General features: G+C 47.0%; 9 protein-coding genes across 9 annotated transcripts; 4 read left to right on the forward strand and 5 right to left on the reverse strand.

Moving 5' to 3' along the window:
- Positions 1–1,120: 1,120 nt before the first annotated feature.
- Positions 1,121–2,830, forward strand: BDV27DRAFT_166360 (cytochrome P450; the record flags this gene model as incomplete). The annotated part of the gene is made up of 2 exons (XM_032074172.1): positions 1,121–1,602; positions 1,670–2,830. The coding sequence occupies exons 1-2, from the start codon at positions 1,204–1,206 to the stop codon at positions 2,828–2,830; spliced, it is 1,560 nt and encodes a 519-aa protein (XP_031925275.1). The 5' UTR covers positions 1,121–1,203.
- Positions 2,831–8,355: 5,525 nt separating this feature from the next.
- BDV27DRAFT_159980 (uncharacterized protein) lies at positions 8,356–10,218 on the forward strand (the record flags this gene model as incomplete). The annotated part of the gene is made up of 5 exons (XM_032072959.1): positions 8,356–8,530; positions 8,586–9,560; positions 9,608–9,673; positions 9,728–9,867; positions 9,922–10,218. The coding sequence occupies 5 exons, from the start codon at positions 8,356–8,358 to the stop codon at positions 10,216–10,218; spliced, it is 1,653 nt and encodes a 550-aa protein (XP_031925276.1).
- A 469-nt stretch (positions 10,219–10,687) lies between these two features.
- On the reverse strand, positions 10,688–12,366 carry BDV27DRAFT_147183 (glutathione-independent formaldehyde dehydrogenase; the record flags this gene model as incomplete). Its single annotated transcript, XM_032070701.1, has 9 exons — positions 10,688–10,881; positions 10,967–11,043; positions 11,104–11,482; positions 11,612–11,707; positions 11,771–11,800; positions 11,853–12,026; positions 12,078–12,121; positions 12,186–12,211; positions 12,265–12,366. 9 exons carry the CDS (start codon positions 12,364–12,366, stop codon positions 10,688–10,690), a joined length of 1,122 nt encoding a protein of 373 aa, XP_031925277.1.
- Positions 12,367–12,917: 551 nt separating this feature from the next.
- BDV27DRAFT_147184 (sugar phosphate isomerase/epimerase family protein) lies at positions 12,918–14,234 on the forward strand (the record flags this gene model as incomplete). The annotated part of the gene is made up of 7 exons (XM_032070702.1): positions 12,918–13,020; positions 13,083–13,170; positions 13,261–13,398; positions 13,455–13,613; positions 13,673–13,775; positions 13,835–14,004; positions 14,117–14,234. 7 exons carry the CDS (start codon positions 12,918–12,920, stop codon positions 14,232–14,234), a joined length of 879 nt encoding a protein of 292 aa, XP_031925278.1.
- A 725-nt stretch (positions 14,235–14,959) lies between these two features.
- BDV27DRAFT_131876 (ferredoxin-1) lies at positions 14,960–16,071 on the reverse strand. The gene has a single exon (XM_032067733.1). It carries the CDS (start codon positions 15,605–15,607, stop codon positions 15,317–15,319), a length of 291 nt encoding a protein of 96 aa, XP_031925279.1. The 5' UTR covers positions 15,608–16,071; the 3' UTR covers positions 14,960–15,316.
- A 231-nt stretch (positions 16,072–16,302) lies between these two features.
- BDV27DRAFT_166364 (glutaredoxin family protein) lies at positions 16,303–17,412 on the forward strand (the record flags this gene model as incomplete). Its single annotated transcript, XM_032074173.1, has 2 exons — positions 16,303–17,221; positions 17,278–17,412. The coding sequence occupies exons 1-2, from the start codon at positions 16,562–16,564 to the stop codon at positions 17,410–17,412; spliced, it is 795 nt and encodes a 264-aa protein (XP_031925280.1). The 5' UTR covers positions 16,303–16,561.
- Positions 17,413–17,695: 283 nt separating this feature from the next.
- On the reverse strand, positions 17,696–18,585 carry BDV27DRAFT_131878 (uncharacterized protein). The gene has a single exon (XM_032067734.1). The coding sequence runs from the start codon at positions 18,385–18,387 to the stop codon at positions 17,743–17,745; it is 645 nt and encodes a 214-aa protein (XP_031925281.1). The 5' UTR covers positions 18,388–18,585; the 3' UTR covers positions 17,696–17,742.
- Positions 18,586–19,032: 447 nt separating this feature from the next.
- On the reverse strand, positions 19,033–20,196 carry BDV27DRAFT_131880 (PhzF family phenazine biosynthesis protein). The gene has a single exon (XM_032067735.1). It carries the CDS (start codon positions 20,135–20,137, stop codon positions 19,160–19,162), a length of 978 nt encoding a protein of 325 aa, XP_031925282.1. The 5' UTR covers positions 20,138–20,196; the 3' UTR covers positions 19,033–19,159.
- A 269-nt stretch (positions 20,197–20,465) lies between these two features.
- BDV27DRAFT_147189 (uncharacterized protein) lies at positions 20,466–22,139 on the reverse strand (the record flags this gene model as incomplete). Its single annotated transcript, XM_032070703.1, has 1 exon — positions 20,466–22,139. One exon carries the CDS (start codon positions 22,137–22,139, stop codon positions 20,466–20,468), a length of 1,674 nt encoding a protein of 557 aa, XP_031925283.1.
- Positions 22,140–22,984: the final 845 nt, after the last annotated feature.

A 22,984-nucleotide genomic window follows, 5' to 3' on the forward strand; every position in this document is an offset into this window, starting at 1 on the left:
ACATGTGGGATCTAAATGCTCTACTGTTAACAATAATCCAAGTCGGAATGACTGCATCTGCTGATCTTTCCTATTTCTTCTCCAACATCTCTTTGAGCATTCCAAGCATATCCTTCTCGCCATTCGCCTTGAAGAGCCTGGGCAGATAGCACCGCTCTTAAATACACAGTAACAACTCCCACATATTGATGGTAGGATTCTGCTTCATCCTAATAGGTTCTCGTCTCATGGTCTTCATATACTTGTGAATCAGGGCCACGGCTTGCCTTGGGGATGGTGCCTTCGTCCCTATGAATTTCCGGGGTCAAGCAATCCCCAGTTCTTGCACAGTTGGATCTTGAAGCGCTGAAATAGATATCACGGCTCGGATTGCTACTTCATTCGCTTCTGTCCTAGCACTGAGCTTGACATAAAGTCTCTCCCAGGGAGTGGTTATTGATGACGCGGTAGGGGATGTCAATGACGACGAACGGGTCGAGCATGAGTCAAGCGGCCACATTGCATTGGTTCTAGTCCATCGTATATGTCACTTTCACTGAGCATGGGTATGGGATGATGGTTCGAGGAGGCATGGGAAAGTTCTCAGGGTCACAGATGGTGTTAGGTCGAGTGAAAGTTAATCTATCGGAACGTGTGAGCATCCTTTCGACTTATTATTATTATTTGAGCATTCCCTACCTATGTTTATGGGTTAGACTAATCGTAATTGAATTACCTGTTGATAAGTCATGGAGTGTTAGTTGTGCATACCGGGCCATATACACCCTGTCAGAGCAACTCATTTTTAATGTAGGAGAGATGGGAGCAGCCCACTATCGATGTCAGAATTGTTCTTTTATAATTCTAATTGTAAGCAAGCATGTTGTATGATACAGTTACAATTTTTATTAGGCGCAGCCAATCCTGACCTGGTATCAGCCCCTTGCAAGTGGGCTGCAGGAAGGGATGCATCTTTCACGAATATGACGTGGTACAGGGGATCATTCTTGAAGATCATACCCCTGTTAATTCGCTTGTAACTGAATTCAATCCAGTTCAGTCCTAGATACAGCGTGTTGAAGCCCCTTGATTCTTTCCTTTTGACCATAAGATGAAAGATCTCTCCACCAACTCGCATGCCCTTGTGTTCCGATCTACCAATTTCTATCTTACATTGTAGTATCAATCTTAGAGATTCATCTGTACATCGTCCGTTCCTTGGGTATGGGATCTCTACTTGTCATATCTGTGGTGGCAGCGGTGGTTCTCCGTTTGCTCTGGACGCTGGCCGTGAACTTTCAGCATAGGCAAAGAGCCCACCGATGGGGTTGCGCCCCACTTCCCACCTACCCTAGTGATCTATTAGGGATTGGCCTCCTCAAGGAGCTCTTGACGGCGCACAAAGCTGATGCAGTCTGTCCGATGCTCGAGCATCGAACTGCGCACATCAGTGCGCGCGAAGGACGCTATGTGACTACCTACGGGTGGACGACCTTGGGTCAGGAGACTTGCTTCACCATCGACCCCGAAAACATCCAAGCGGCTTGCGCGACTCAGTTCAAAGATTTCATTACGGGCGAAGTGCGACTGAAAATTAGTAGCCAGCTCGCTGGTAAGAACATTGTGAGTCTCTCTGCTAGAGTCATCGTCTATTCTGCCTAGGCCCGAAATGTTAATATAGCGCGAGCAGATGTCTGCAGACGGAGAGGAATGGGCGAAGTACCGCGCTATTCTACGTCCCCAGTTTTCTCGCAACCAGATCAGTGACCTGGGTCTCTGTGAACGCCATGTGCAAAACGCAATGTTAGCAATTCCAGCGACCAGAGGGCAGTGGACCGCACCCTTGGATATCCAGGAAATCTTCCGCCGGTTTACCGCTGACTCCTCGACTGAATTTCTCTTCGGGAAAAGCATTGGCAGCCAGATATCTGCCATCACTGGTAGGGAAACAGTAGAGGCCGATTTCGCACGCCATATTGATAAGTGCATGGAATACGTTGGAAAACGGGCTTACTTGGGACCCTTGTACTGGCTGGCCAATAACCAGGAGTCCCGGGCTTCTGAAAGCAAAGTTCACAAATACGTGGATCAATATGTGCAGGACGCTATCAAGGCCTTTCAGGAAGGGAAGCTCCAGGCAGACCCCGAGCGGTCGCCTCAGTACATCTTTCTCCACGCCTTGACTACCGTCACGCAAGATCCTATTGAGCTTCGCAATCATGTTATCAGCTTGCTCATCGGCGGTCGCGACACCACCTCTATCCTGCTCAGCTGGACGGTCCTACTTCTTGCCCGCCATCCGGATGAGTTTCAGAAGCTCCGCGAAGTAGTTCTCTCAGATTTCGGTCCCTACGATACCCCTCGCAACCTCACGTTTCAATCTCTCAGATCCTGTAGCCGTCTGCAATATTGCCTGAATGAGAGCCTTCGGTTGTATCCAGGCATACCAGTCATTAGCCGCATCGCGGTCAAGGATACTACGCTCCCCCGTGGTGGTGGTCCTGACGGCTTGCAACCTATCTATGTGCGCAAAGGTCAGCAGATTGTGGGCGGCATATATCCCTTGCATCGGCGCAGGGATCTATGGGGCCCCGATGCTGATTATTTTAAGCCTAGCCGGTGGGATGGTCGTAAAACATCATGGGAGTATCTTCCTTTCAATGGAGGACCAAGGAGATGCATCGGACAGGAGTTCGCCTTGACGGAAGCGGGATATGCCCTTGTTCGCTTGGTCCAGCGGTTTGATGGGCTGGAAGATGTTAACGCAGACGAAGAGATTAAACAAAGGCTGACCTTGACGAGTTCTCCTGCGCAGGGTGTTACTGTTCGGTTGCATGCGCCACAAGGATGAATGAATCAGTAGAGCCTGACGTCTCAATCTGCCTATCTTGTTGACCCCGAAATGATGTAAACAAGATGAGCAATGGCTTTGTGGATAAATATACATGCACATATCATGTCAACATAACGATAAAAATCAAGGAAAGGTGCTAATACCATGGGAACTCCAAGCTCCAATGACAATGCTTCACCACGACGAGGAAAGTTTATAAGTATATTATAGACCCGATTTATAGAGCTACCTAATTTACAGTAACAAGAGAAATTAAGAAAGTAAGTATATAAGAACAATACTTCTGTACAATAAGGGTTTGAAACTATTCAGGTGATATAATAATATGATATACGTATAGCTTCTTGGGATTAGGCAAAATCAATAAATCGATTCTCTTGTACCCTTTGATAAAATATGAAAAAGTCACAAGTCCTCCTTAACAGGCTCCAATAGATTTCCATATAACTTTACACGGCCATACTTTATATGCCACAACAACGCTTTCACACATATATTCAATTGCCGCCTGTCCTAAATAGTAATATTATAGCTACGTGAAGACTGACTGGTCTGGAGGGCTCTTCGCTATGGCACGGTAAACTGCCTTGGGCACAACTATATATAGATCTATCCTCAACTAGATTCATCCAGTAGTATTGTCACGGATGGAAAAGGGGCTACATAATGTCCCAAAACCCAGATCCACCAGATCACGTTGGGTAGATTGATCAGATCTCTAATCTTATCTTTTAAGTCCCCTAGACGAATGTGTTTGGTTCCTCGAATCCCGGGATTTAACTGAAAAGCTCCCCTAGCCAATCAATGCAATTAGGACCTCCATATATTATCCCTGTGCTTAGGAAATATATGCTACAGAGTCAATATATAGTTCAATACAGCCCCTAGGATCGAGGAATAGGACGGATATTTAGTAGCTAATGTTTTTGAGCAGAGGTTCAACTTTTGCAATCACATAAAAAAGAAACATTGTGTGAGAGAACGCCCAGCATACCATTATTCATGGCGGATACAAAGGAAGGATACATATCCACAGGAATGGCCAAGCGTCGTAAAGTCTGCCTTAAATATCCAGTAACGTTGACAGAATATAAGAAGCTGTAATGCCCACCTACCTGGACGAGAAGGTCATACAAGCATATTAGTGGATTAGGGGTTGGGCACAGTTGCCAAGTAATAAATATGCAAAAGAAGAAGTGAGAATACGTGTACCTTCGAGATATTAGACATGAAGGACAAAGTCTAACTCTATATACAATCTTCCTTGTACACGGTCTTACACCCAGGGAACACTACATGTGATAGAGATACACCAAATGCATCCTAGAGGCAACAATGCCTCCTCAAAAGGACTCTGTCTCCCAACCCGTTATGATTGCGGCATTGTTAAAATGGCTGTGATTAAAGGAAGAGGCAGGCAGTACAGAAACGCCAAGAGATACAATCTGTAATCAAGGGAGTTCTCTGCGTAATCAACGGATATCTCACTCACCAAAGTGATGGTGTTAAACATCCCAAACAATTGCTTCACTGCGAATCTAATCCATGGAGACTTGTATATAGTCAGGAAAAGGCTGTCACGATGTGATGGTTCCAAAATAAGTTCATCATCCAGCGTGCGTATCGCCCCGCAAACAGCTTGCTGAAGTAGCCAGGTAAAGATCACTATGATTGGCAACTTATTGAACAGGAAATTCAGCACCTGCCAGACGCTTGAGACAGCTAAACGGAAACTGCGGATGTGGGTTGGGATCAGCTTCTGTACTTGAAACCAAAGAACATGTGGAATGTGCGAAGTGGGTTAAACATCAATAGTAAACAGCGGAATTCTGGCGACACTCTGAAGTGTGGCTTTAGAGTAAAGAATATCTTTGCCTAATCAAATAGAGTTGGAAGCATTCTCCGATGTGGATAGCTTATTATAGATTTCTGAATTTGTAGACTCATAGGGCACACTGATCAAGAATGTTTCTTGTATTATCTTATATAGGGAAGAACCTACTCCAGGCAGCTCGGTCAAGCTGAAATAAAGTACAACTTTGCAGATCTTTTCCTCAGAAGTAAGAAGCAAAGCTATATTTCCTGTGTATAGTGATAGCTCTGGGGAAATTATTGTATAGTTTAGTAGAAAATAATATATGATCATATTTCGCTCTTGGGGAGATAGCTCCTGCACAGAAAATGTATCCAGAATAATCCGTATACAAATGCTGCTTCCAGGGAAAAAAAACCTATCCATATATAGCTCCTCTTCTAGGTAGTCGTCCAAGAAAAGATAAATTTCTTTTGTGGACCGCCGAGACCAAGTTCTATAGTCGACGCATTGAACCCTATCTTCCACTCTACTGTATATATTTTCCTGAATTTGCTTGATAGAAATAGCTAAACCAATAGTAGGATTTTGACTCAGTCGATGTTGCAACAGCGCGAGGTCCGGCTTGCGTTGGGAGGGCTTGCTGTGGGGGACTGGGAGAAACAATGTGCAACCCCTTGTTCGTCACGGAAAGGGAAAAGTTATCACCATGTTCGGCGACTATATACAGGATAATACTCTCACGATCCCTGAAGGCAGCTGGTGAACGAGCCAGAATTCCCAATCTTTCTTCTTCCTCATGCCTCTGACTGACGCGATGAGATTGGTTACGTTGATAGCTTCTCCAGGGTTCCAAAACACCCCAGGCAAGAATAGGTTGTTGGATGCTTTAATTATTTCTTCCTGAAGTATTCGGAAGGCCCTCTTACCTTTACTGTATATCAGGGACATGTTTATTCCGATGATCTCGAGAAGACAATATGCCATATCTTCTGTACAGGTAGTTTTGCGAGACAAAGCCCAACTCATTCTCTCGGCAATATTTGCTTGGTGTAGGATAGAGGAAAAGGGTCTTTGCAGTGTATCCCCATCCACATAATCAAGCTGGCTATCTGGTTTCGAATATATGGAAAGAGTAGCATATCTAGTTGTCCTACTGGAGAGGAGCCTTATATCTACCCCTATAATAATATGAAGTGCTTTGTCCAGTTCTATCTTACTCGCAATCTGTGACCAGTCGGATATATAGAAGACCATATATTCCGGAACCAATAGCTCTTATAGTATCCACCCTCTTGTAAAGCAACAACCTTTCACAAAAGAACCTTAATAATTTTAGGGATCAGAACCGGGTGGTATATCAACCAGAAAGGTATAGTAAACTGTAGCCCTCCCGCACCAACAGAACATAGAGTTGATTGCCTCTGAAAGCTCGGAGCTGCTGCTTTTATCGATATAACAGATGTCAACCTATACATATTCAAGTCCATCCTTTAGGGCTTGCTGGCAGGTGTTCAGAAATTTCTCATATCCTTTCCGCCTTGCACAGACCTCCTGCGGTTGCTGAATTTGTTGGAAGCTGACTTCCTCATCTTCCTACGTGTGTGAGGATAGCGTATGGAGGAGCCTCGCTTTCGAAGAACTCTAATGTGACTGTTCTAGCATTCTAGAGCCACATGGCTTGTGGGATTATAGTGATATGATGGGTAAATTAAATGCTAAGTTGGTAGTGCGCTTTCCCATTGTTCACCTAAGTATGTGTTATGAGAGATTTTGTTTCTTGATAGCTTTGCTGTATGTTGAAGATGGGGCCGATAATGGCGCGTTGCGCTTAGCCTCGCGTTCAGCCTTGTCCATCTTTCTCCATTGATTGGCTAGCAAACCATGAGGCTTAGAGAGTAAACGTTACCTATTCGAAAGGTAGCATGCATCCGGGCGCCGGGCTATCTGCCAGGCACTTATGGGGGAGTGATCGCCTGGACCACTGCGGATGGCATCCTCGCCATGATGAACGCGGGATGGAAATCTGTGAACCGCATCAAGTTTAAATTCACATGATGCTTCATATACAACATCTTTGCAGTCCGTCTTGCTGCGCATGTTATTGTCAACGCGACAGCTCTTTCAGAGCCTGTGGGGCTGGGAGAGTTGGTGAGAGTGCTGCCAATTATTGTTGCTGCAGTGCTTCTGCGCTGGTCGAAACTGGTTATATGTTACGGGGGTATGAGAAAGCCATCCAGCAGATCAGTGAGACTCTGCACATCTTCATGAGATTTGCTACATTCCTGACGCCTCAACTACTCAGCTACTAGCGTTGTTTTCGAAAGCTTTCACAAAGCCGCATTTTGCCACATGCTACAAACTGACTCGTGGTTCAAGGCGTGCTTTCTTGATGCACACGCTGAAGAATTGCAAGCATACATAATGGCGCTGCTAGACCCCTTGATAAACTCAGTTGAGCTGCAAACGCAAGATGGGGGTATTCATCGGGAGCTTAAAGCTCTGAAGTCTGAGGTGCTTTCCTGGCGAGTTCAATGTTGCCCAGCTGATGGTATACGATATGAGGTCGTCCAATTTAAGCCGGGTGAACTCTTCGACCTTGCTTTGATGGAAGCGCAAGATGCTGCAGGCAGTCAAGTCTCAGTTCCCGACAGACACTGTCCCATCAAGTTATGTGTACATGGTTTGGTAATGGATCACACGATCAAGATAGAATCATCCAACTTACAGAAGGTCAAGTTTAGTAAGCCTTTCCAGACTGTCACGTACCCAAGACAGGAAAAAGGACAGTAGCTGGTGAAATTGCCAGTGGCACAGCAATTGTAATCCTTCAAGACCTAGCCGATGTTAGTAGCTAATATATCTACATGTTGAACAAGTAAAAAGATAAAAATGCATAAATTGAATGACACCATGAAACAGGTATAACATATTAAGCTTGAAATTACAAGCAGTGATAGTCAAAGGTACATAGAGAGCTACTGGCCTTCCGTAGGTACAGGAGGCCACTATGCTCCTTACATACAGGTAGTAGTATCCCGAGTGGATTGATTCTGTCTGTAGCGGTTGTAGCTCGCGTACGGCGGTAGCTATGGGGTTAATATACCTACCGACCCCTATACTTTGGGGATAGGACTGCGGGCAGCAGATCGATTAACTTGCGTTTGTAATACCGGCTCGGATACGGCTGAGCGGACCGCGGCTAGATATGGCCGTTTCAAAATAAAGGACCTCCTTTCCAAATATAGTGCAGATATGAACGACAATGCGACCTTGTGCTCCATCGGCGTCGGCAACGCCGATGCTATCGGCAGGCTGCCGACCACCAAGCCAACCTTCGGGTACCAAGCCGAAGCACGCCTAATACTTTCTCATAGGCGGCTGGTCCACTGGATACCTAAAGAAAATAATAATCGTCCTGTATGGATCATATCTTGGTAAATCCCCAAGGATTGGTTTACTTTGTGGGGAACTGGGCTCGTCAATACGACCCTCTAAATTATGATATGCAATCCTTTGCGACGAAACGATGATCTACTGCAGGGGAAATTAAAGAAAGGCACATGGAAGAGAACTTCATTTTGGCCCCTGTCGGGCCCTGGGTCTCATAAAATGACCGTGGACTTGGATGATATAAAGACGCTTACGATGAGCATGGAGAGCTTGAAAGGAAGCATCCCAATTCTTCATCTTGCCTCGACAATACAAGATGCATCTTGTACGCGCTTGGCTGGCTTCGTGGCTTGTGCTACACGCCCAGAAGGGTCTGTCTCTGGTATTCGAGGAAATCAGCCATCTGCAAGTAGAACCGCATCCTCTAACTCTTCGTGGATCTGAATACTCGAACCTTGATCTACTCAAGCAGGATTCATTCTATTACAGTGGTAGGTGCGACTTCGGGTGTCTGGATAATAACCACTTACCTATCTTTACTTTCAGGGAAACAAGATGGCCAGTCATCTTTTGCCAACTTCACAGTCTCACTTACCGGCGAGCAAGAGAACATTGTTTCCATGGAGCGTTTTGGGAAACTGCTCGAATCTGTTCACTGCACCGACACTAGTGTTACGGTAAACTTCAAAGAGGAGCAAGCTTTTACCTACGCAGAGCAAGCCTGGGAATGGGTCAATGATATGGATGACCGCACATTTGTATTAGTGATTGCAAAGGGATCCTGCAATGGGAACACCAACAGGCTTCCATTCATTGTTTCTAACGTTACGTACGACAAAAGCACCAAGACAACGAAGCTTCAGGGTAAACGCTCAAGCTGGAACGAGATCGCACATAGCTATGAGCTCAATATAGGCAAACAAAGAGCCTCTTCCTCCGCAGCAAGGCGTGATATTGACAGGTCGGCATCTCTGGACTTCAACCAAGTTATACCGGTGAAAAGTGGAAAACTCCCGGTTGACAGCGTTGATGTTACCTGGGAATGTGCAGACTGCAGCACGCAGGGTGCTTTTGAACTTGATTTTCATGTGAAGACTGTTGCTGGAATTCCCAAGACGGGAAGCTTGAGCCTTAGCCCCAACGATGTATCAGCCACCTTTATGCCACGAGTTGCACTGGATGGTGACCTTAAGAACCAAAAGAGCGGCGAGGTTGACCTCGGGAGGATTCCCCTTAGTGGTATCTCCATTCCAGGGGGTATCCTGAACATCGGGCCTCAGATTGTTTTCAGTCTCGGATATATGATGGGCCCATTGACTGGCTCTGCTACAGTCACGGCTGGGATTACTGCCAACCTCAATGATTCTGCTGTGGTATCTATAGACCTTGAATCACGTAGTGTGGAATCAAATGGCTGGACGCCTTCGGTTGAGCCAATTCCAGTGGCAGTTGACGCGGAGATCGAGGGTGCGATTGAGCTGCATCCTAAAGCATCATTGCAGATTTCTGCCCAGGTGATAGGTAATATATCCACTCAAGGAATAAAGATTCCAGGCTAACAAACATAGGCAAGGGAGTCGAGGTCGGTCTCAATTTGAAACCGAGTCTTGCTGCGACTATGGCTGTTGTACATTGTAAGCACATGCCGATATATACATCTTGATTCTTGAAATACTAACATATCACAGCAACTGATGGAGCCTGCCCTGATGATTCCAAACACCGAGAGAATGGCGTCACGGTCGACCCATCGGCGAGTGTTAGTCTCAATTTTGAAGCCACCTTTGGCGATGACAACGGGGAACCGGATGTTAATCAAATCCTTGCGGTATGTGGCACCTAGTACTCCGAAAGGTCGGACGTTAACAACTTGGACGTACAGGAATACACTGCGCCACTTGAATCACAATGTTACCCTCTTGGTGCTGAGTCTAGCAGTAGCGCGACTCCCTCAGGAAGTCCAACCCCGTCCAGCAGTGTCCATCCAACTGTTCCAGCAATCCCATCCTCTTCCTCACCTACGCCAACAGTGTCTACTACCCCTTCATCGGCTCCACCAAGCTCATCAACATCCCTGTCTTCCTCCATCCCTCCGTCCACCTCGTCAACAACTCAGCCAAGCAAACGCGCGCACCACCACCGACGTATGGGCTCTCATCGGCGACATGGTGTTTTGTAAAGGGATAGCCCTCTAACAACTCTGTGCACCCCGAAGGACAGTCCCCTACTGTTGCTCATCGCTATTTCTGGTTAATCAATTTCTGTCCTGGACCTCCTTTCGTTTTGTTCCGCGGATTCATACGATTAATCCTTGTTGCTTCCCTTGTTGTATTATACAGAGATCTTCGATGTCATCTTCTCTTACCTAATCAAATTTCACTGTTGCTTTGTCGTTTCCACTAGTCCCTTAAACAAGTAAACACTGGATAGGTCTAAGTACAACATATAAAATGTTCAATAAAATTAAAAGAAATAAATTTCTATAAACAGCCAGTAAATAACCCACAACCCAACAAATTCGGACTATTAGCGCCTTGAGACTTCCAACATGTCAATCATAACTTTGACGTAACCTGCCAATTATCTCAGCAAACTCAGACCCTCCATCAGGCAATAACCATGCTCCTATGAACATAGACCAATATGTTTTAACTGACCTGTCCTACTGTCGTGGATTCAAATCCCCCGTTCGGATGGATCAGTACCTTTGTATACCCGTCCTCTCTTTTATCAAACTTCTCGTACGCAACTTCCGCATGGTCGAGCCTGATCTCATGGGAGACGACAAAGCTAGGCTTGGCCTTGCCAGCGATAATCAGGTCTCTCAGGTACCGGTTATATGCTTTCACATTGCATTGGCCAGTAGCAAGCGATAGACCCTGCAGCAAGTTAGGAATGCGAACATGTCGATGTCAAGGAAAAAGTACTTTCCTTCTCGAATAGCTTTCCAAAACTGAGACTAATTGCGCCCTTGGCGGCAACCTCATCAGATGCACCCGGGTCACTAGTGAACGAGAAGATTAGCCCCATAAGATTATGATAGGGTTTGAGTGAGACCGCTAACCTTGGCACGTAAAGTCCAGGGATCCCCATGCCTCCGCAGGCCCTTGTGACACGGATCATGTTCTCAAGCACAATGTTGGGCTTTTCCTTCGAGCCACTGGTGTCGACGGCCTGGTAGCCGACAGCATCCACCGAGCGGTCGACCTCTCCGCCGTTGAGACGAATGATTTGGTCCACGGCATCGCCCTTGGTGAAGTCAATTGGGGTACAGCCGATCTTCTCTGCAACAGCCAGTCTCTCTGGAACACGGTCTACAACGAAGACGCGAGAGGCTCCACGTAGCTGGGCTGAGTAGGCTGCCATCAAGCCAACGGGACCAGCACCAAACACAGCAATGCTTTCTCCTGACTTGAAGCCAGAAATCTCGACACCATGCCAACCTTATAGTTTATCGTTAATACAGAGGCTCCGGGGGAGGGTGATCGTGTGAATCCATACCTGTCGGGAAAATATCTACAGCACTGGGTTAATAAATAGGGTAAATAAGTTAAATAACGTTGGCGACTCACCTGCGAGGAGAACAAAGTCGGCTTCGTGCTCCGTGCCCGGCGGCAACAGCAGAGCGTTAAAGTCGGCGTACGGGACTCGGATGTACTGAGCCTGGCCTTCACATTCCAATCAGATCAACTCGCCAACGTTTTTGTCTTGGGATCACCTAAAGCACATACCTCCGCGATATGGCCCCATAGCCACATAGCCTGCTGGAGATTAGTAAAAAAGAAATCGTATACATCTGTGTCAATGTATTACCATAAGCACCACCTGCAAATCCGGGGTTGACCCCAGTGCAGAACGCAGTTTTGCCTTCATCACAGTTGCGGCATCGACCATCCGCAACATTGAATGGCATGACAACGCGATCTCCCTTCTTCAACAGTGTAACACCTTCTCCTAGTTCCTCGACGATACCCATGTTTTCGTGACCTTTTATGACTCATCAGTAACAGCCACTGTGCTATTTCCATGTTTTCGTACCAAATGTAATACCCGGCTCGGCGGCGGTTCTCCCTTCATACATGCTGAAGCATCATAAGTTTTCTGTGCATTTTTTCGACACTCTTCACCCCCCAAAAGTATACTTACTGCAGGTCAGAGCCGCAAATAGCAGCCTATCTCATGGGTTAGTAAGGATCCCCTGTGCGCGGCAATGTTGGTAACCCACCGTCGTGACCTTGACAATGATATCGTCCGGATGTTCCAGCTTGGGCATCTCAACCTCTTGGACCCGGACCTTATGAGGGCCGACATAATTAACCGCTTTCATAGTGTTTGGGGCCATTGCGACAGACTCGATTGAAAGGAAAGGAGATGACAATCCAGGTCGGTAAAAAACAGTTATCGCGTGCGAGGAAAAAGTCGCGGTGCGATCAATAGGCATTTTATACTCCAAGAGCTACCCCGCATCGCTATCAAGGCCAGCTATACTAATGCAATGCTATCGACTTAGTCGAATTACTTCAATAGAATTTATTTTCCCCTCACGGCCAAGCTTTAGGAGATAATCTCCGTAAAAAGTAAGGTGGGGACTCTTCTGCCGTTCTCGGCATCTTTCCCCGATGCTTGATGGGGAAAGATTTCCCCACTTAGACGATCTCCGATGCCCTAATCTCGACAGATGGCGTCAACGGACCCGCTGCGTGGTTCTTTACTCTTTCGATCTTGCTTCTTCCCCTCATACTATTGTTTGTCTTGAGGTAGAAATAAAGCATCTTTCCCAGTCTGCGATGATGTTGCGTACTAAAGGCAACATCAATTCCTACCTTCGTTTGGCTTTGACCGGTTTACAGACCTGTTACCACTAAGGGAACAATCACAATGTCACAAATCCTCCGATTCCGCTCCACGTGGGGTGTTGACACAGGCGATAACTACGAGAACTGGGCAAAGTGGCTTCCGACCTTGAAAGATCAAGGTTATGGTAAGAGACGTGAGGGTTCCCCCGGAGCAGCAGTCGACTAACGAGGTTCTGTGCGATCTTAGTGGGAATTGAAGTTGACATAGCTCCTCTGCCCAACGTCTCCACGATCCGTCGCATTTGCGATGAAGTCGGCCTAGAAATCTGTGTTATGTGAGTCTCTTGCACATGTGAACTCCACTCAACTTAGCCCTCACGGTCATCTCTACAATGTAAACAACAACTCTAACACCACACCCCAAGGATCCATTCCAAATGGCCCTGTTATGCAGGTCCGAAGCCAGTGGGCCTGACTCCAAAAGATCATCTTGAAAACTATCGGGCCCAGCTCGAGATTGCCAAAACTCTTAAGCCATTCAAGATTAACGCACACTCTGGCGAGTACGGTTCCCAACCCATACCTCATAACGGGGAGGTGACATTGACCACGAGCATAGTGATGGGTGGTCAACTGACCAGGCCGTTGAATTCTTCACGGGTACTCTCGCCATTGATGCCGAACTCGGACTGCAAGGTATGGTGAGCCATGAAACTCATAGAAACCGGGTATTTTTCAATCCCTACTCTACCGTAGCAGTCTTGAAAAGGGTCCCAAGGTAATACAAGCCGCCCACTAGTAGACTTTCATGAAACGTCAGCTAACGATTGATCCAAGCCTGCAAGTTACGGCCGATTTCTCCCATTTTGTTGTCGCCTGCGAACGTCTTCTTGATCAGGGCGAGGAGGACAAGGAACTTCTCCGCACTATCATTCCTCGTGTTAGTTTCCCTTTTCCATCGGAGCTATCTTCCACGTTCTGACATGTGTTTCCCTCTAGGTGACCCATATCCATGCCAGAATGGGGACAACGCAGTCGTCACAATGCCCAGAGCCAACCAACGACGTGTTCAAAGAGGAACGACGATTCTTTGAAGATTCCTGGAAACAGATTATTCAGTCAATTGTCCAACGTAACGCATCTCCGGTTACTTTTGTGCCTGAATACGGGTATGTGGTCCTGTTTTCAGCCCAAAGTCATCACTATGCCTTCAAAAACTGCATTATCCTTCCATCTAGATGCTTTGTCTGCGCATGTGCTAACATATTCTATGACACTTAGACCATTCCCATACCATCCCTTCGGCGCTGCCGCCAGCTACTCCGACGTTGCTGATAGTGAAGGTCGTCGCCTTCAGACCCTCTTCGAGACATTCGCCAAGGAGGCAGCCTCCTCGTAAGCGGTGGTGGGGGGGTTAAGTTTAACGCTTGAAATATTACTATAGATTAGAGGTCGGATAAGATTTTATGAGATAAATACATGACTATGAAAATTAAAGTATTTGATAATTGCTAAATTCCTACTTCTACATCCAACAATCACAACAAAGTACAAGCAGTTTGGAGAAGTATACAGATTTCAATCAAGTCCATCTGCGTTATGTAGAATCTCTAGATTAATCTGATTTGCTATTGAATTGCTACTATTTAATAAACTCGGTCAACGTACAAATCAAGACTACTATTAATCATGTAAAATTGAAATTATACATATAATGTCATGAATGCTCGTAAGCACTTAGGTATAGACGCGAGCATAGGTTAGAAATTTAATGCATGAGCGGAAGAAAGTGATTTCAAGAAGTTCGAGAGAAAAGATAGAAGAGAAAAGGAAAAAAAGAAAAAAAAAAAAAAAGGAAAGAAAAAAGAAATAAAATATACAATCACTTCTCGCAGGATTTCTTCAAAATATAGTTAACTCACATAAAGTAATAGCTTTACTATTGTATTAGGTAGAACCTATCGGACCACAGTAGAACATATTCAGAATAAGCTAAGCATGGAAATGATAAACTACGCCAGGGGTAAATTAAAAATTGCTCATAGAGAGAGACAAAATATTTGAGGCGAAAGATCTCAGGCCAACTTAAAATGTAGAAACATATGTGAAGTTCGAATGATTTTTGTTATATAAAAGATAGAAGATACACTATTGAAGCCGATATCAACCCATCGCGTACATATGAAGTATTGCTAGGCTGACTGCGGCCTTGCTTTATGCTTCAGTACGAGTGTAGTGCGTAGTGTGGTTTGCTTTAAGGCCACTTGTATGGAGATGCCCGGCGTTTCAATTAATGCTCGTGTTACCGTTGAGGATGTCGTCCTAGGCGTTGTAATGTGCTGGGTGAAGGTATTTTGACTGGTCATGATAGGGGGGACAGAGGTGGCGTAGTGCTCCAACTGATAAACGTGGTTCCCATCATTTTTGTGCTATCTATATGGAGAACAACCCCGAGGGAAAAAAAGGAATTCAGGTGTCCTATCAGTAAAGGTCGTCTTCCTTATGGGTGGAAATGACACAGTCGCTGGTGGGGTAAGCGACACAGAGTAAGACGAATCCAGCTTCTATTTGGTCGTCGTCGAGAAACGATTGATCTTCCTGATTAATTGTGCCAGAAATGATCTTTCCAGCGCAGGTGGAACATGCGCCTGCACGGCATGAATAAGGCAAGTCAATGCCTTGTTCCTCGGCTGCATCCAGGATGTATGCATCCTCATCACAATCAATGGTGAATTTCCCATCAGGGGTCTCCAAGGTAACTTTATAAGACATCGTAATCGGTGATAAGAGAGGACAGGTTCTCAGTAGGTGCTGCGGCGGATGAGGTGTGCGGAAAATAGAGGCAACTGTGGACAACGATGTTTATTCTCAAGCGGGGTTTTTGGGGTTTTTGAATCTTCCTTTCCCTAATAGAAAGGATATCGACCCTAGTCAATGATACCCCTCAAATTGTAACGTCTTTGATCCAGTGGGTACGTCTCTGAAGATCAGCGCGATTTGGATAGGACAATTGTGGACGTGGCACCATAGACGAAATGTTGATCTAAACAGTGGATCTGTCTGGACGTCGCTTACTATCGTGGACCATAAATATATTTCGCCCTCCAGCCTCAGCTGCGAATAGTCCCGCCAGAGACTGCCAGAGTGACGCATAGTGGCGGTTGAGTCGACGATACAAAAGTTGGAATTTGGTTCCACTTCTTCAAGAGTACAGCAGGACTATATCAGGATAGGAGATGGATCTGCAATACGCAAGGCAGCTGAGAGATCTTCCATCTTTTTCCTCATTTCTGCAGATGCGAAGAACGAGGCTTACATATTCACAAACTATGATTGGTCCACGTTATACGAGTTCGGAGGAATCATCCTAGTGCGCCGATGGTAAGAGGAGCGTGCGGCAGATCCGTGATCATTATGGTACCAAGAAGCAAGTATTAACCGCAGTGAACTGTTTCAAGCTAACCAATGGGATGCTGAGCAATCGTCCAACGATGCCCCGATGCCAACAGGGTTCCTATGTGGGAGATGATATCGACGGTGTGCTCGAAATAGGAGCTCAGCGTGTCTGGTATCGCCCATTCCCTTTGATTGACTACGAGGGCTTTCTTTTTGGAGCTCATTTGTCTCAATTCCCGCATAGCAATTTTAGCTTCAGTTCACCTCTTTGACCTTCAACTTCTTCTCTCTTTTCAGATACCTTTGCATAGTGGGAGGCACGTTGACACCATGTCAAGTCTCACTGAAATCGCCTCCAAAGCCGACTACTCAGCGCACCTGGCCGCCCTCTCACCCTCTGCACTCCTTATCCTCTATTTCTACACTCCATGGACCGTGTTCAAGACCCAAATGACCGCTGGCCTAACCGACCTTGCCTCGCAGTACCCCGCCAGTACCCCGCCAACCATCTCGTTTGTCAGCATCGATGCCAAAGGGCTGCTTGACATTGCAAAGGAATATGGCGTCCGCATAGCCCCTTGTGTCGTTTGCCTGCGTAATGGTCTAGTCCTCGAGTCCATTCGAGGCGACGACCCCAGTATGGTCCGCAGTGCTATCGAACGCTATACTGGCATCAAGGCTCTCCCCATCCCCGCCGCCCCAGCTCTTACCCCGGAACAGCTGAAACAGTCCAAGGAGGCTCTAGTCACCCGTCTTACCGAGCTGGTCAAGGCTGCCCCTGTTATGCTATTCATGAAAGGTACACCCAAGTCGCCTCAGTGCCGTTTTAGTCGACGGTTGGTTCGGATTTTAGATGAGCACAGCATCGAATATGGTTCCTATAATGTCATGGCCGATGAGGATATTAGACAGGGCCTGAAAGAATTTGGTGACTGGCCTACGTTCCCTCAACTATGGGTTGACGGTGAGCTGGTTGGTGGACTCGAGATTGTCAGTATCTGTAACTTGTCTAGTTCTAACACATCGTTGCTAACCCCGTATTTCAGGTCCGCGAGGAACTTAGCACCAATCCTAACTTTATGTGCCAGTATTTGGTCAACAAGCCACCAAATAGGGGCAGTTTGGGTAATACGCATGAAGAAAGTAAATTTCCGCCCAGTCAACCATGCCTTGAAGTATAGGCAACACAGATCGTCCTGCAATAAACTATTCTAATAAAACACCCCGACAGAGACGGACCTTAGCTAGCGTTCTAAGGTGGACTAAATCGGTTCAAATTGATTGATTAATTAATTGAAATAAATCCTGAAAATTTTGGAATTCAAATCCGACCCAATTGCAACTCTAGATGAGACAGTCAAGGGTTCAGAGCAGAACGGGCCAAGTAAACTACAACCCTTTCTGATAACCTGGAAGGTTATATGGTGGCCTGTCACTTAATGCCCTCCTCCTATTCAACGCCATCATGAACCACCAGATCCCGACCGTCTCTCAGAGTCCGTACGTCCAGCTTACTTTTCCGAATCAACTCTGATAAACTCCCAGACAGTCCCACCCTCTCGTTGCGCGTCCACCGTTAACTCCCGGTCATCTTTCCCCCCGGTGCTCATCGGCAAAAACTCATTCCAGTGCTTCACCAGCAAGATATGTCCGCCATCTGGGTGCTGACGCGCACAAAACCATTCCCACTCATCATGCCGCTCTGCTTTAGCCTGGAACCGCCAGTTGCTCTTCCGATTATCATGCCCAATATATGTACCAGAGACTGCGTTATAGAAGCCGAGCCACATACGGTCGTTCTCCACACAATGCCAGTGACTGCCACGACCGTAGTGATATAGGCTTTCCACTTCGTTTGCTTCCGGGTACAGGCCCAAGACACCCTTCTCTAGGGCTATGACGAGCTGGGTCTTGGGGTCGCGGATGATGTACGTGCCTCCTTTCCAGGGACACACCCCTACTTGACTTTGGTTCACGCTTGAATAGCTCGGCAAGGCAAAATCTGGGTGTGTATATTCTGGTATGTTGCCATCATGCTGCGGCGCGCCATACTCATCGCTGGAGATGTGAGATAAAGTATCATGTGTGGGTGTGTTATATCCACCGTCATCCGAGGCGACGGACGACGGCTCGGAGCTTCTCGTGGGAGTGTCCATATCACACTCGTCCTGTGTATCTGCAACTAATAAAGAAGAAACTAGAGATTAAGATGCTCAGCGTAGACCGATGTTATTTGAGGATCGATGCTTTCTCTTGCGTTCGACAGGCGATCTGGAGCAACAACGCATAGAAGATGATGCATAGGTGGGGCAAGTGGAGAGCTTCCGGCCGACGCACTAAGCCTTTTTTAGATCAAGTCTCTTCTACTACCCGAAATTCATTTGATAATTGGCAAATAAAATAGGCCATATTGAAATAAGCTATAGTTATACTATCGGTCTAGCCTCTAGGATATGCTTGGTAGAAAGCAATCAAGCATAATTGGCCCTTTTGTTCCTGTGGCATAGCTATGACCGCCGCTGAGATCACCGACAAATTTGGTCTTCAAGGTCTTAGATGACGAACCTGAATAAATTGATTTCGATTATATCTCCTAATTCTCTTCACCGCAGGGCAAAAATAATATATATCTAGTATACTGGCGACGGAGTTCGTAATGTTCACGGACGCCCGGTATGCCATACTGGGTTGTCAAAAGGGGAGTGTCCATAACCATGGTCTCTCTATATCCGGAGTAATAATTACATTGCCTATAGTTTCAGATAAAAACAACATTGCCTATGCTTTCAGAAACAAACCGAGACTAGCATAATTATTTCCAAATTCTGGTAAAATAAGACTCTGACCTTCATATTTATACCTCATCAGCGCTAGCGAAGCCTTAAAAAAGTCATGAAAATCTCAAGACACTTTCGAAACTACTCCAAATCATACCCTAATATCACCCGACTTAACTTGCACCGCAGTTCCCCGAAGCTCAACACTCTCTACCTTGCTCTTATCCTCCCCATTCAGAGTAACAGCAACACCGATATCACTCCTCCTCCCCATTTCCACTCCCTGCACAATATCATAATCATACGCAGTCTCGCTCGACTCCCCACTCCGAGTTAAAGTCAAATACGCAGCCAATCCACTCGCCGCACTCCCCGTAGCCGGATCCTCAAAATTCCTCAAGAACATCCGCGACCGGATAACCGTCTTCCCAGTCTTCTCATCATAAACCCCCGGAACAAAGAAATACACGACAATCAAACCATCCCCTTCCCACCCAGCATCCAGATACCCACCCTGAGCCACCGAAGTACAAGGAACAACCTCCCCACTCACCGGCCCCTCAGCCGCAGCCAAAGCCTCCAAACTAGGTAACTGAACATGCACCTGACTCATGCCCTTCACAATCGAGAAAACCGGGAATCCCGCAGTATCATCCCCCCCAAGATAAGGTCTCAGGGAAGGATGAAGCCGCAGCAGTTCCGCCACCGGGAACCGTTTCGAATGGATATGCACATTATGCGCGATCTTAGCAGCAACGGTACCCGAGTTCGGGACGCGGGTCATGGCGAACGGACCCGCTTTTGTCATGAGAGTTTGCACATTCGTGCGATCGTCATTGTCGGGCGAGAGTTCCAGGAACCATGTTACTGCGCCGATGGTGGGATGACCCGCGAAGGGGAGTTCTTCGGCTGTGGTGAAGATGTCGATTTTTCTGGTGGGGTCGGCTTTCTCGTGCGGGTGCACGAAGATCGTCTCCGGGTAGTTGAATTCGCGGGCTATTAGTTGCTTTTTCTCTTGCGTGATGGCATTTTCTGGGTCGTTGGGGAGGAAGACTACGCCTAGGGGGTTGCCTAGGAAGGGTTCGGTAGTGAAGACGTCGAGGGTGACGAAGCGTAGAGTCTGGGGCATGATGGCGTGGGATCAATGGAATAGTTATGTTTTGTTTGAGGTGAGGAGGGATGGTTGGCGGGGAAAATGATGATTTAATAGACTCGGAGTCCTTTTTTCCTCCCCGTTTGACTCATTGACACGGCCCGGAACCCTGCAGAACTTTCGGCATCTCCGGGGCCCCACTCGGTACCACTCCGCGAGATTCTGCAGGGCATACAACAACTAAAAAGCTTTCGTAACAGTATCATACGGGTCTTTTGATGGAAATATCATAGAGCGGTTCAAGTTATGTACATAATCTACCCGACCTCGTTTAGGTAGTTCCCTTTATTACTATGTTCTACTACTAAATCACCAATGTCCCATCGCCAATATTAACCGGGTACTGATCTAGGAACGTAGGATATCCCATGTCATTCATGATTGGGATGTCGGGTGCCCAGTCCGGAAATTGGCTGAAAAAGGACTGGTCTTGGAAACCCAAGAACCCATCCATATTCGCAGGGTTATCGGTGGTGGATGGGCAGAAGGCTGCGATATCTGACTGCGGGACTGATGGCTTGTCTGAATTGCCATCACGCGCATGTTGCTGATCATAATGTTGTACCTGCTTGCGAGCCATGGGATACGTACCCAGCGGGTTCAAGATATGCTCTAAGGAAGACTGGGACGGTCTAATATGATCGTTATTGTCTACCGGGCTGGATTCTCTTATGGAGCTAGTCGCTCTGCGTTCGAGGGTTTCCTGTGAGAATCGTGTGTTGAAGTGCTTCAGCGCCTGCGTGGCTGACTCGTAGTACAAATCCGCCTTGATATACCTTTGTAGGTACTTCAAGATTGTGACATTGGTCTGCAATATACCTTGATAGTCGCTGTGGGATAGGTGAGAGAGCGGCGGATCGGGTTCTTTCCATGACGAAAGACTGGTGACCAGGACACTGCTGCATATCTGCGTATGCACCGCATAGGGAAGGTCAATGATGCTCAACTTGTGACAGTTCCAGAGATCTTTTAATAAGGAACCAATGTAGACGGCCTTGCTGATACAGGTGCGATGGCACAGTTTGATGAATTCAGCCGGAGCGTTTTCCCGTATCCATTTAGTCGCAGTATTCGGGAATACCAGTCTTGATACACCGACACGATACAAGTCGTTGAATGTCTGAGCAATGAGAATATGTACGCCGAAAAACAAGTTTAAGCGACCAGAGCCCTTGAAGATGTATATATTCTCCGCGGACATTTTGAGGCTGTCCGGGATGGAAGCATCAAGCTCCCTGATTTCACTGTCGAGCTTATGGAACTGAGAATTTTCCGTGACTTCCCAGGGGATTTCACCCTCCAAGTGCTTGACATATTTCAAGATCTTGGAGCGAATAGCCATTGCTCTAATATAATATGCACGGATATCAAGATTCCCAGCCGCACCCACCACTGAAGTGTCAGCGAAGGGAAGTAGTTTCCCCCTGGTCAACATTTCTGTATTGCATGGGATGTTACGCACAAACAGGTCTTCGGAGCAGGGGAGCTGCACGTAAATATCGTTGGAGGGTATGAGGCAAAGCTGGTTGATACCGCATTCTATGGAAGCATCGAGGAGATAGCACGCCCATAGAACGCGTCTCCTAGTCTCCTTCGCAGCCCATGACATCTTACTTTTCCGACACAGGATGTCATCGTCGTACTCCATATTCAGCTGTAGGAGTTGAACTTGTCTCGCGATGAAGCCTGAGATCAGGAAGCCCTTGGCATAATCGCCGACTCTCAGGTAATATTCATGGAGAAGGACCCCTGTAATGAGACACTCGATTCGCGGACTTCCAAAGCTCGAAAACATCGATTGCATCGCGGCCTCCGCCCAGCCTCTACCGGCATCAAAGAATAACACGGTGGAGCTAGGTCCATCCTCCTTGGCAGCAATCACTCTTGCACAGTAAAATGGAGCAGCCAACGCACACATGGCATATATCAAGCCAGACATCTCAGTGAAGATCGTCTTCCTGTCTTTAAAGCGCTCCATGAAGGTCGGAATATGCAAGAACCCCATACAGCGGACTGTATGAATTTGTGCGAAATAAATGTCGATGAGCTCTCGCACCCGATCAATAGGTGGTAAATTCCTCATGACTAGCCATGTCGGGATGGCGTGAGATGACCCCTGAACGTAAGCCTCCTCTCGGGGGTTTGGTTCTTCCTCGTGGAACGAACAGTGCAGGCCCTTTTTGGTGCATCGGGTGCATGCAGATCCGCCCGAGCACTTGGACTTTGTTCGCTTGCATTCTAAACAGGACCGGAGGACTCGCCGTCGTTTAAGCCCAGCCTGCGTCACCGAGTCACTGGATGTAGGTCCATCGTCTGTCACGTTGGTATCCGTGCCAGCTTCCGTTGTATATACACACTGTTCGCCAAGATTGCGACAGTTGTTGCAAAAGCCCGCACTGCGGTCACATTTGATCTAGTCGTGTGTTGAGGTTAGAGGAGGTGGAATAGTAGACACGTGTTGATATATAGCTTGAAGCTAGTCTAGGCACGTACCTTCCGCCGGCGGCAGATCAGGCAGCTAGCAGACTTTCTCGACCCGCCCATGGCCCGGCACTATGAGGTGGGTCGTGAGGACGAAGCTCTGGGTCCGCACGAAGAGATCGGTGTTCAGAACACTTTCTTATACGAGGTTCTTGTTTTGCCGGCGCCTGAGGCATCCATGGATGACAGAAATCGTGAACCCCGAAACAAAGCCCGACTGCCGCTATCGGCGGATCTCGGCTATGAAACCCCACCTCTCGGCTGGTCCAGTCGCAGCCCTAACCAGACCGGCGTGTTTGATCATCTATATCATTTCCTAACACGTAACAAACTAAAAGTCGT

Source organism: Aspergillus caelatus, assembly GCF_009193585.1.
Source record: "Aspergillus caelatus strain CBS 763.97 unplaced genomic scaffold BDV27scaffold_149, whole genome shotgun sequence".
In the NCBI taxonomy this organism is placed as follows: domain Eukaryota; kingdom Fungi; phylum Ascomycota; class Eurotiomycetes; order Eurotiales; family Aspergillaceae; genus Aspergillus; species Aspergillus caelatus.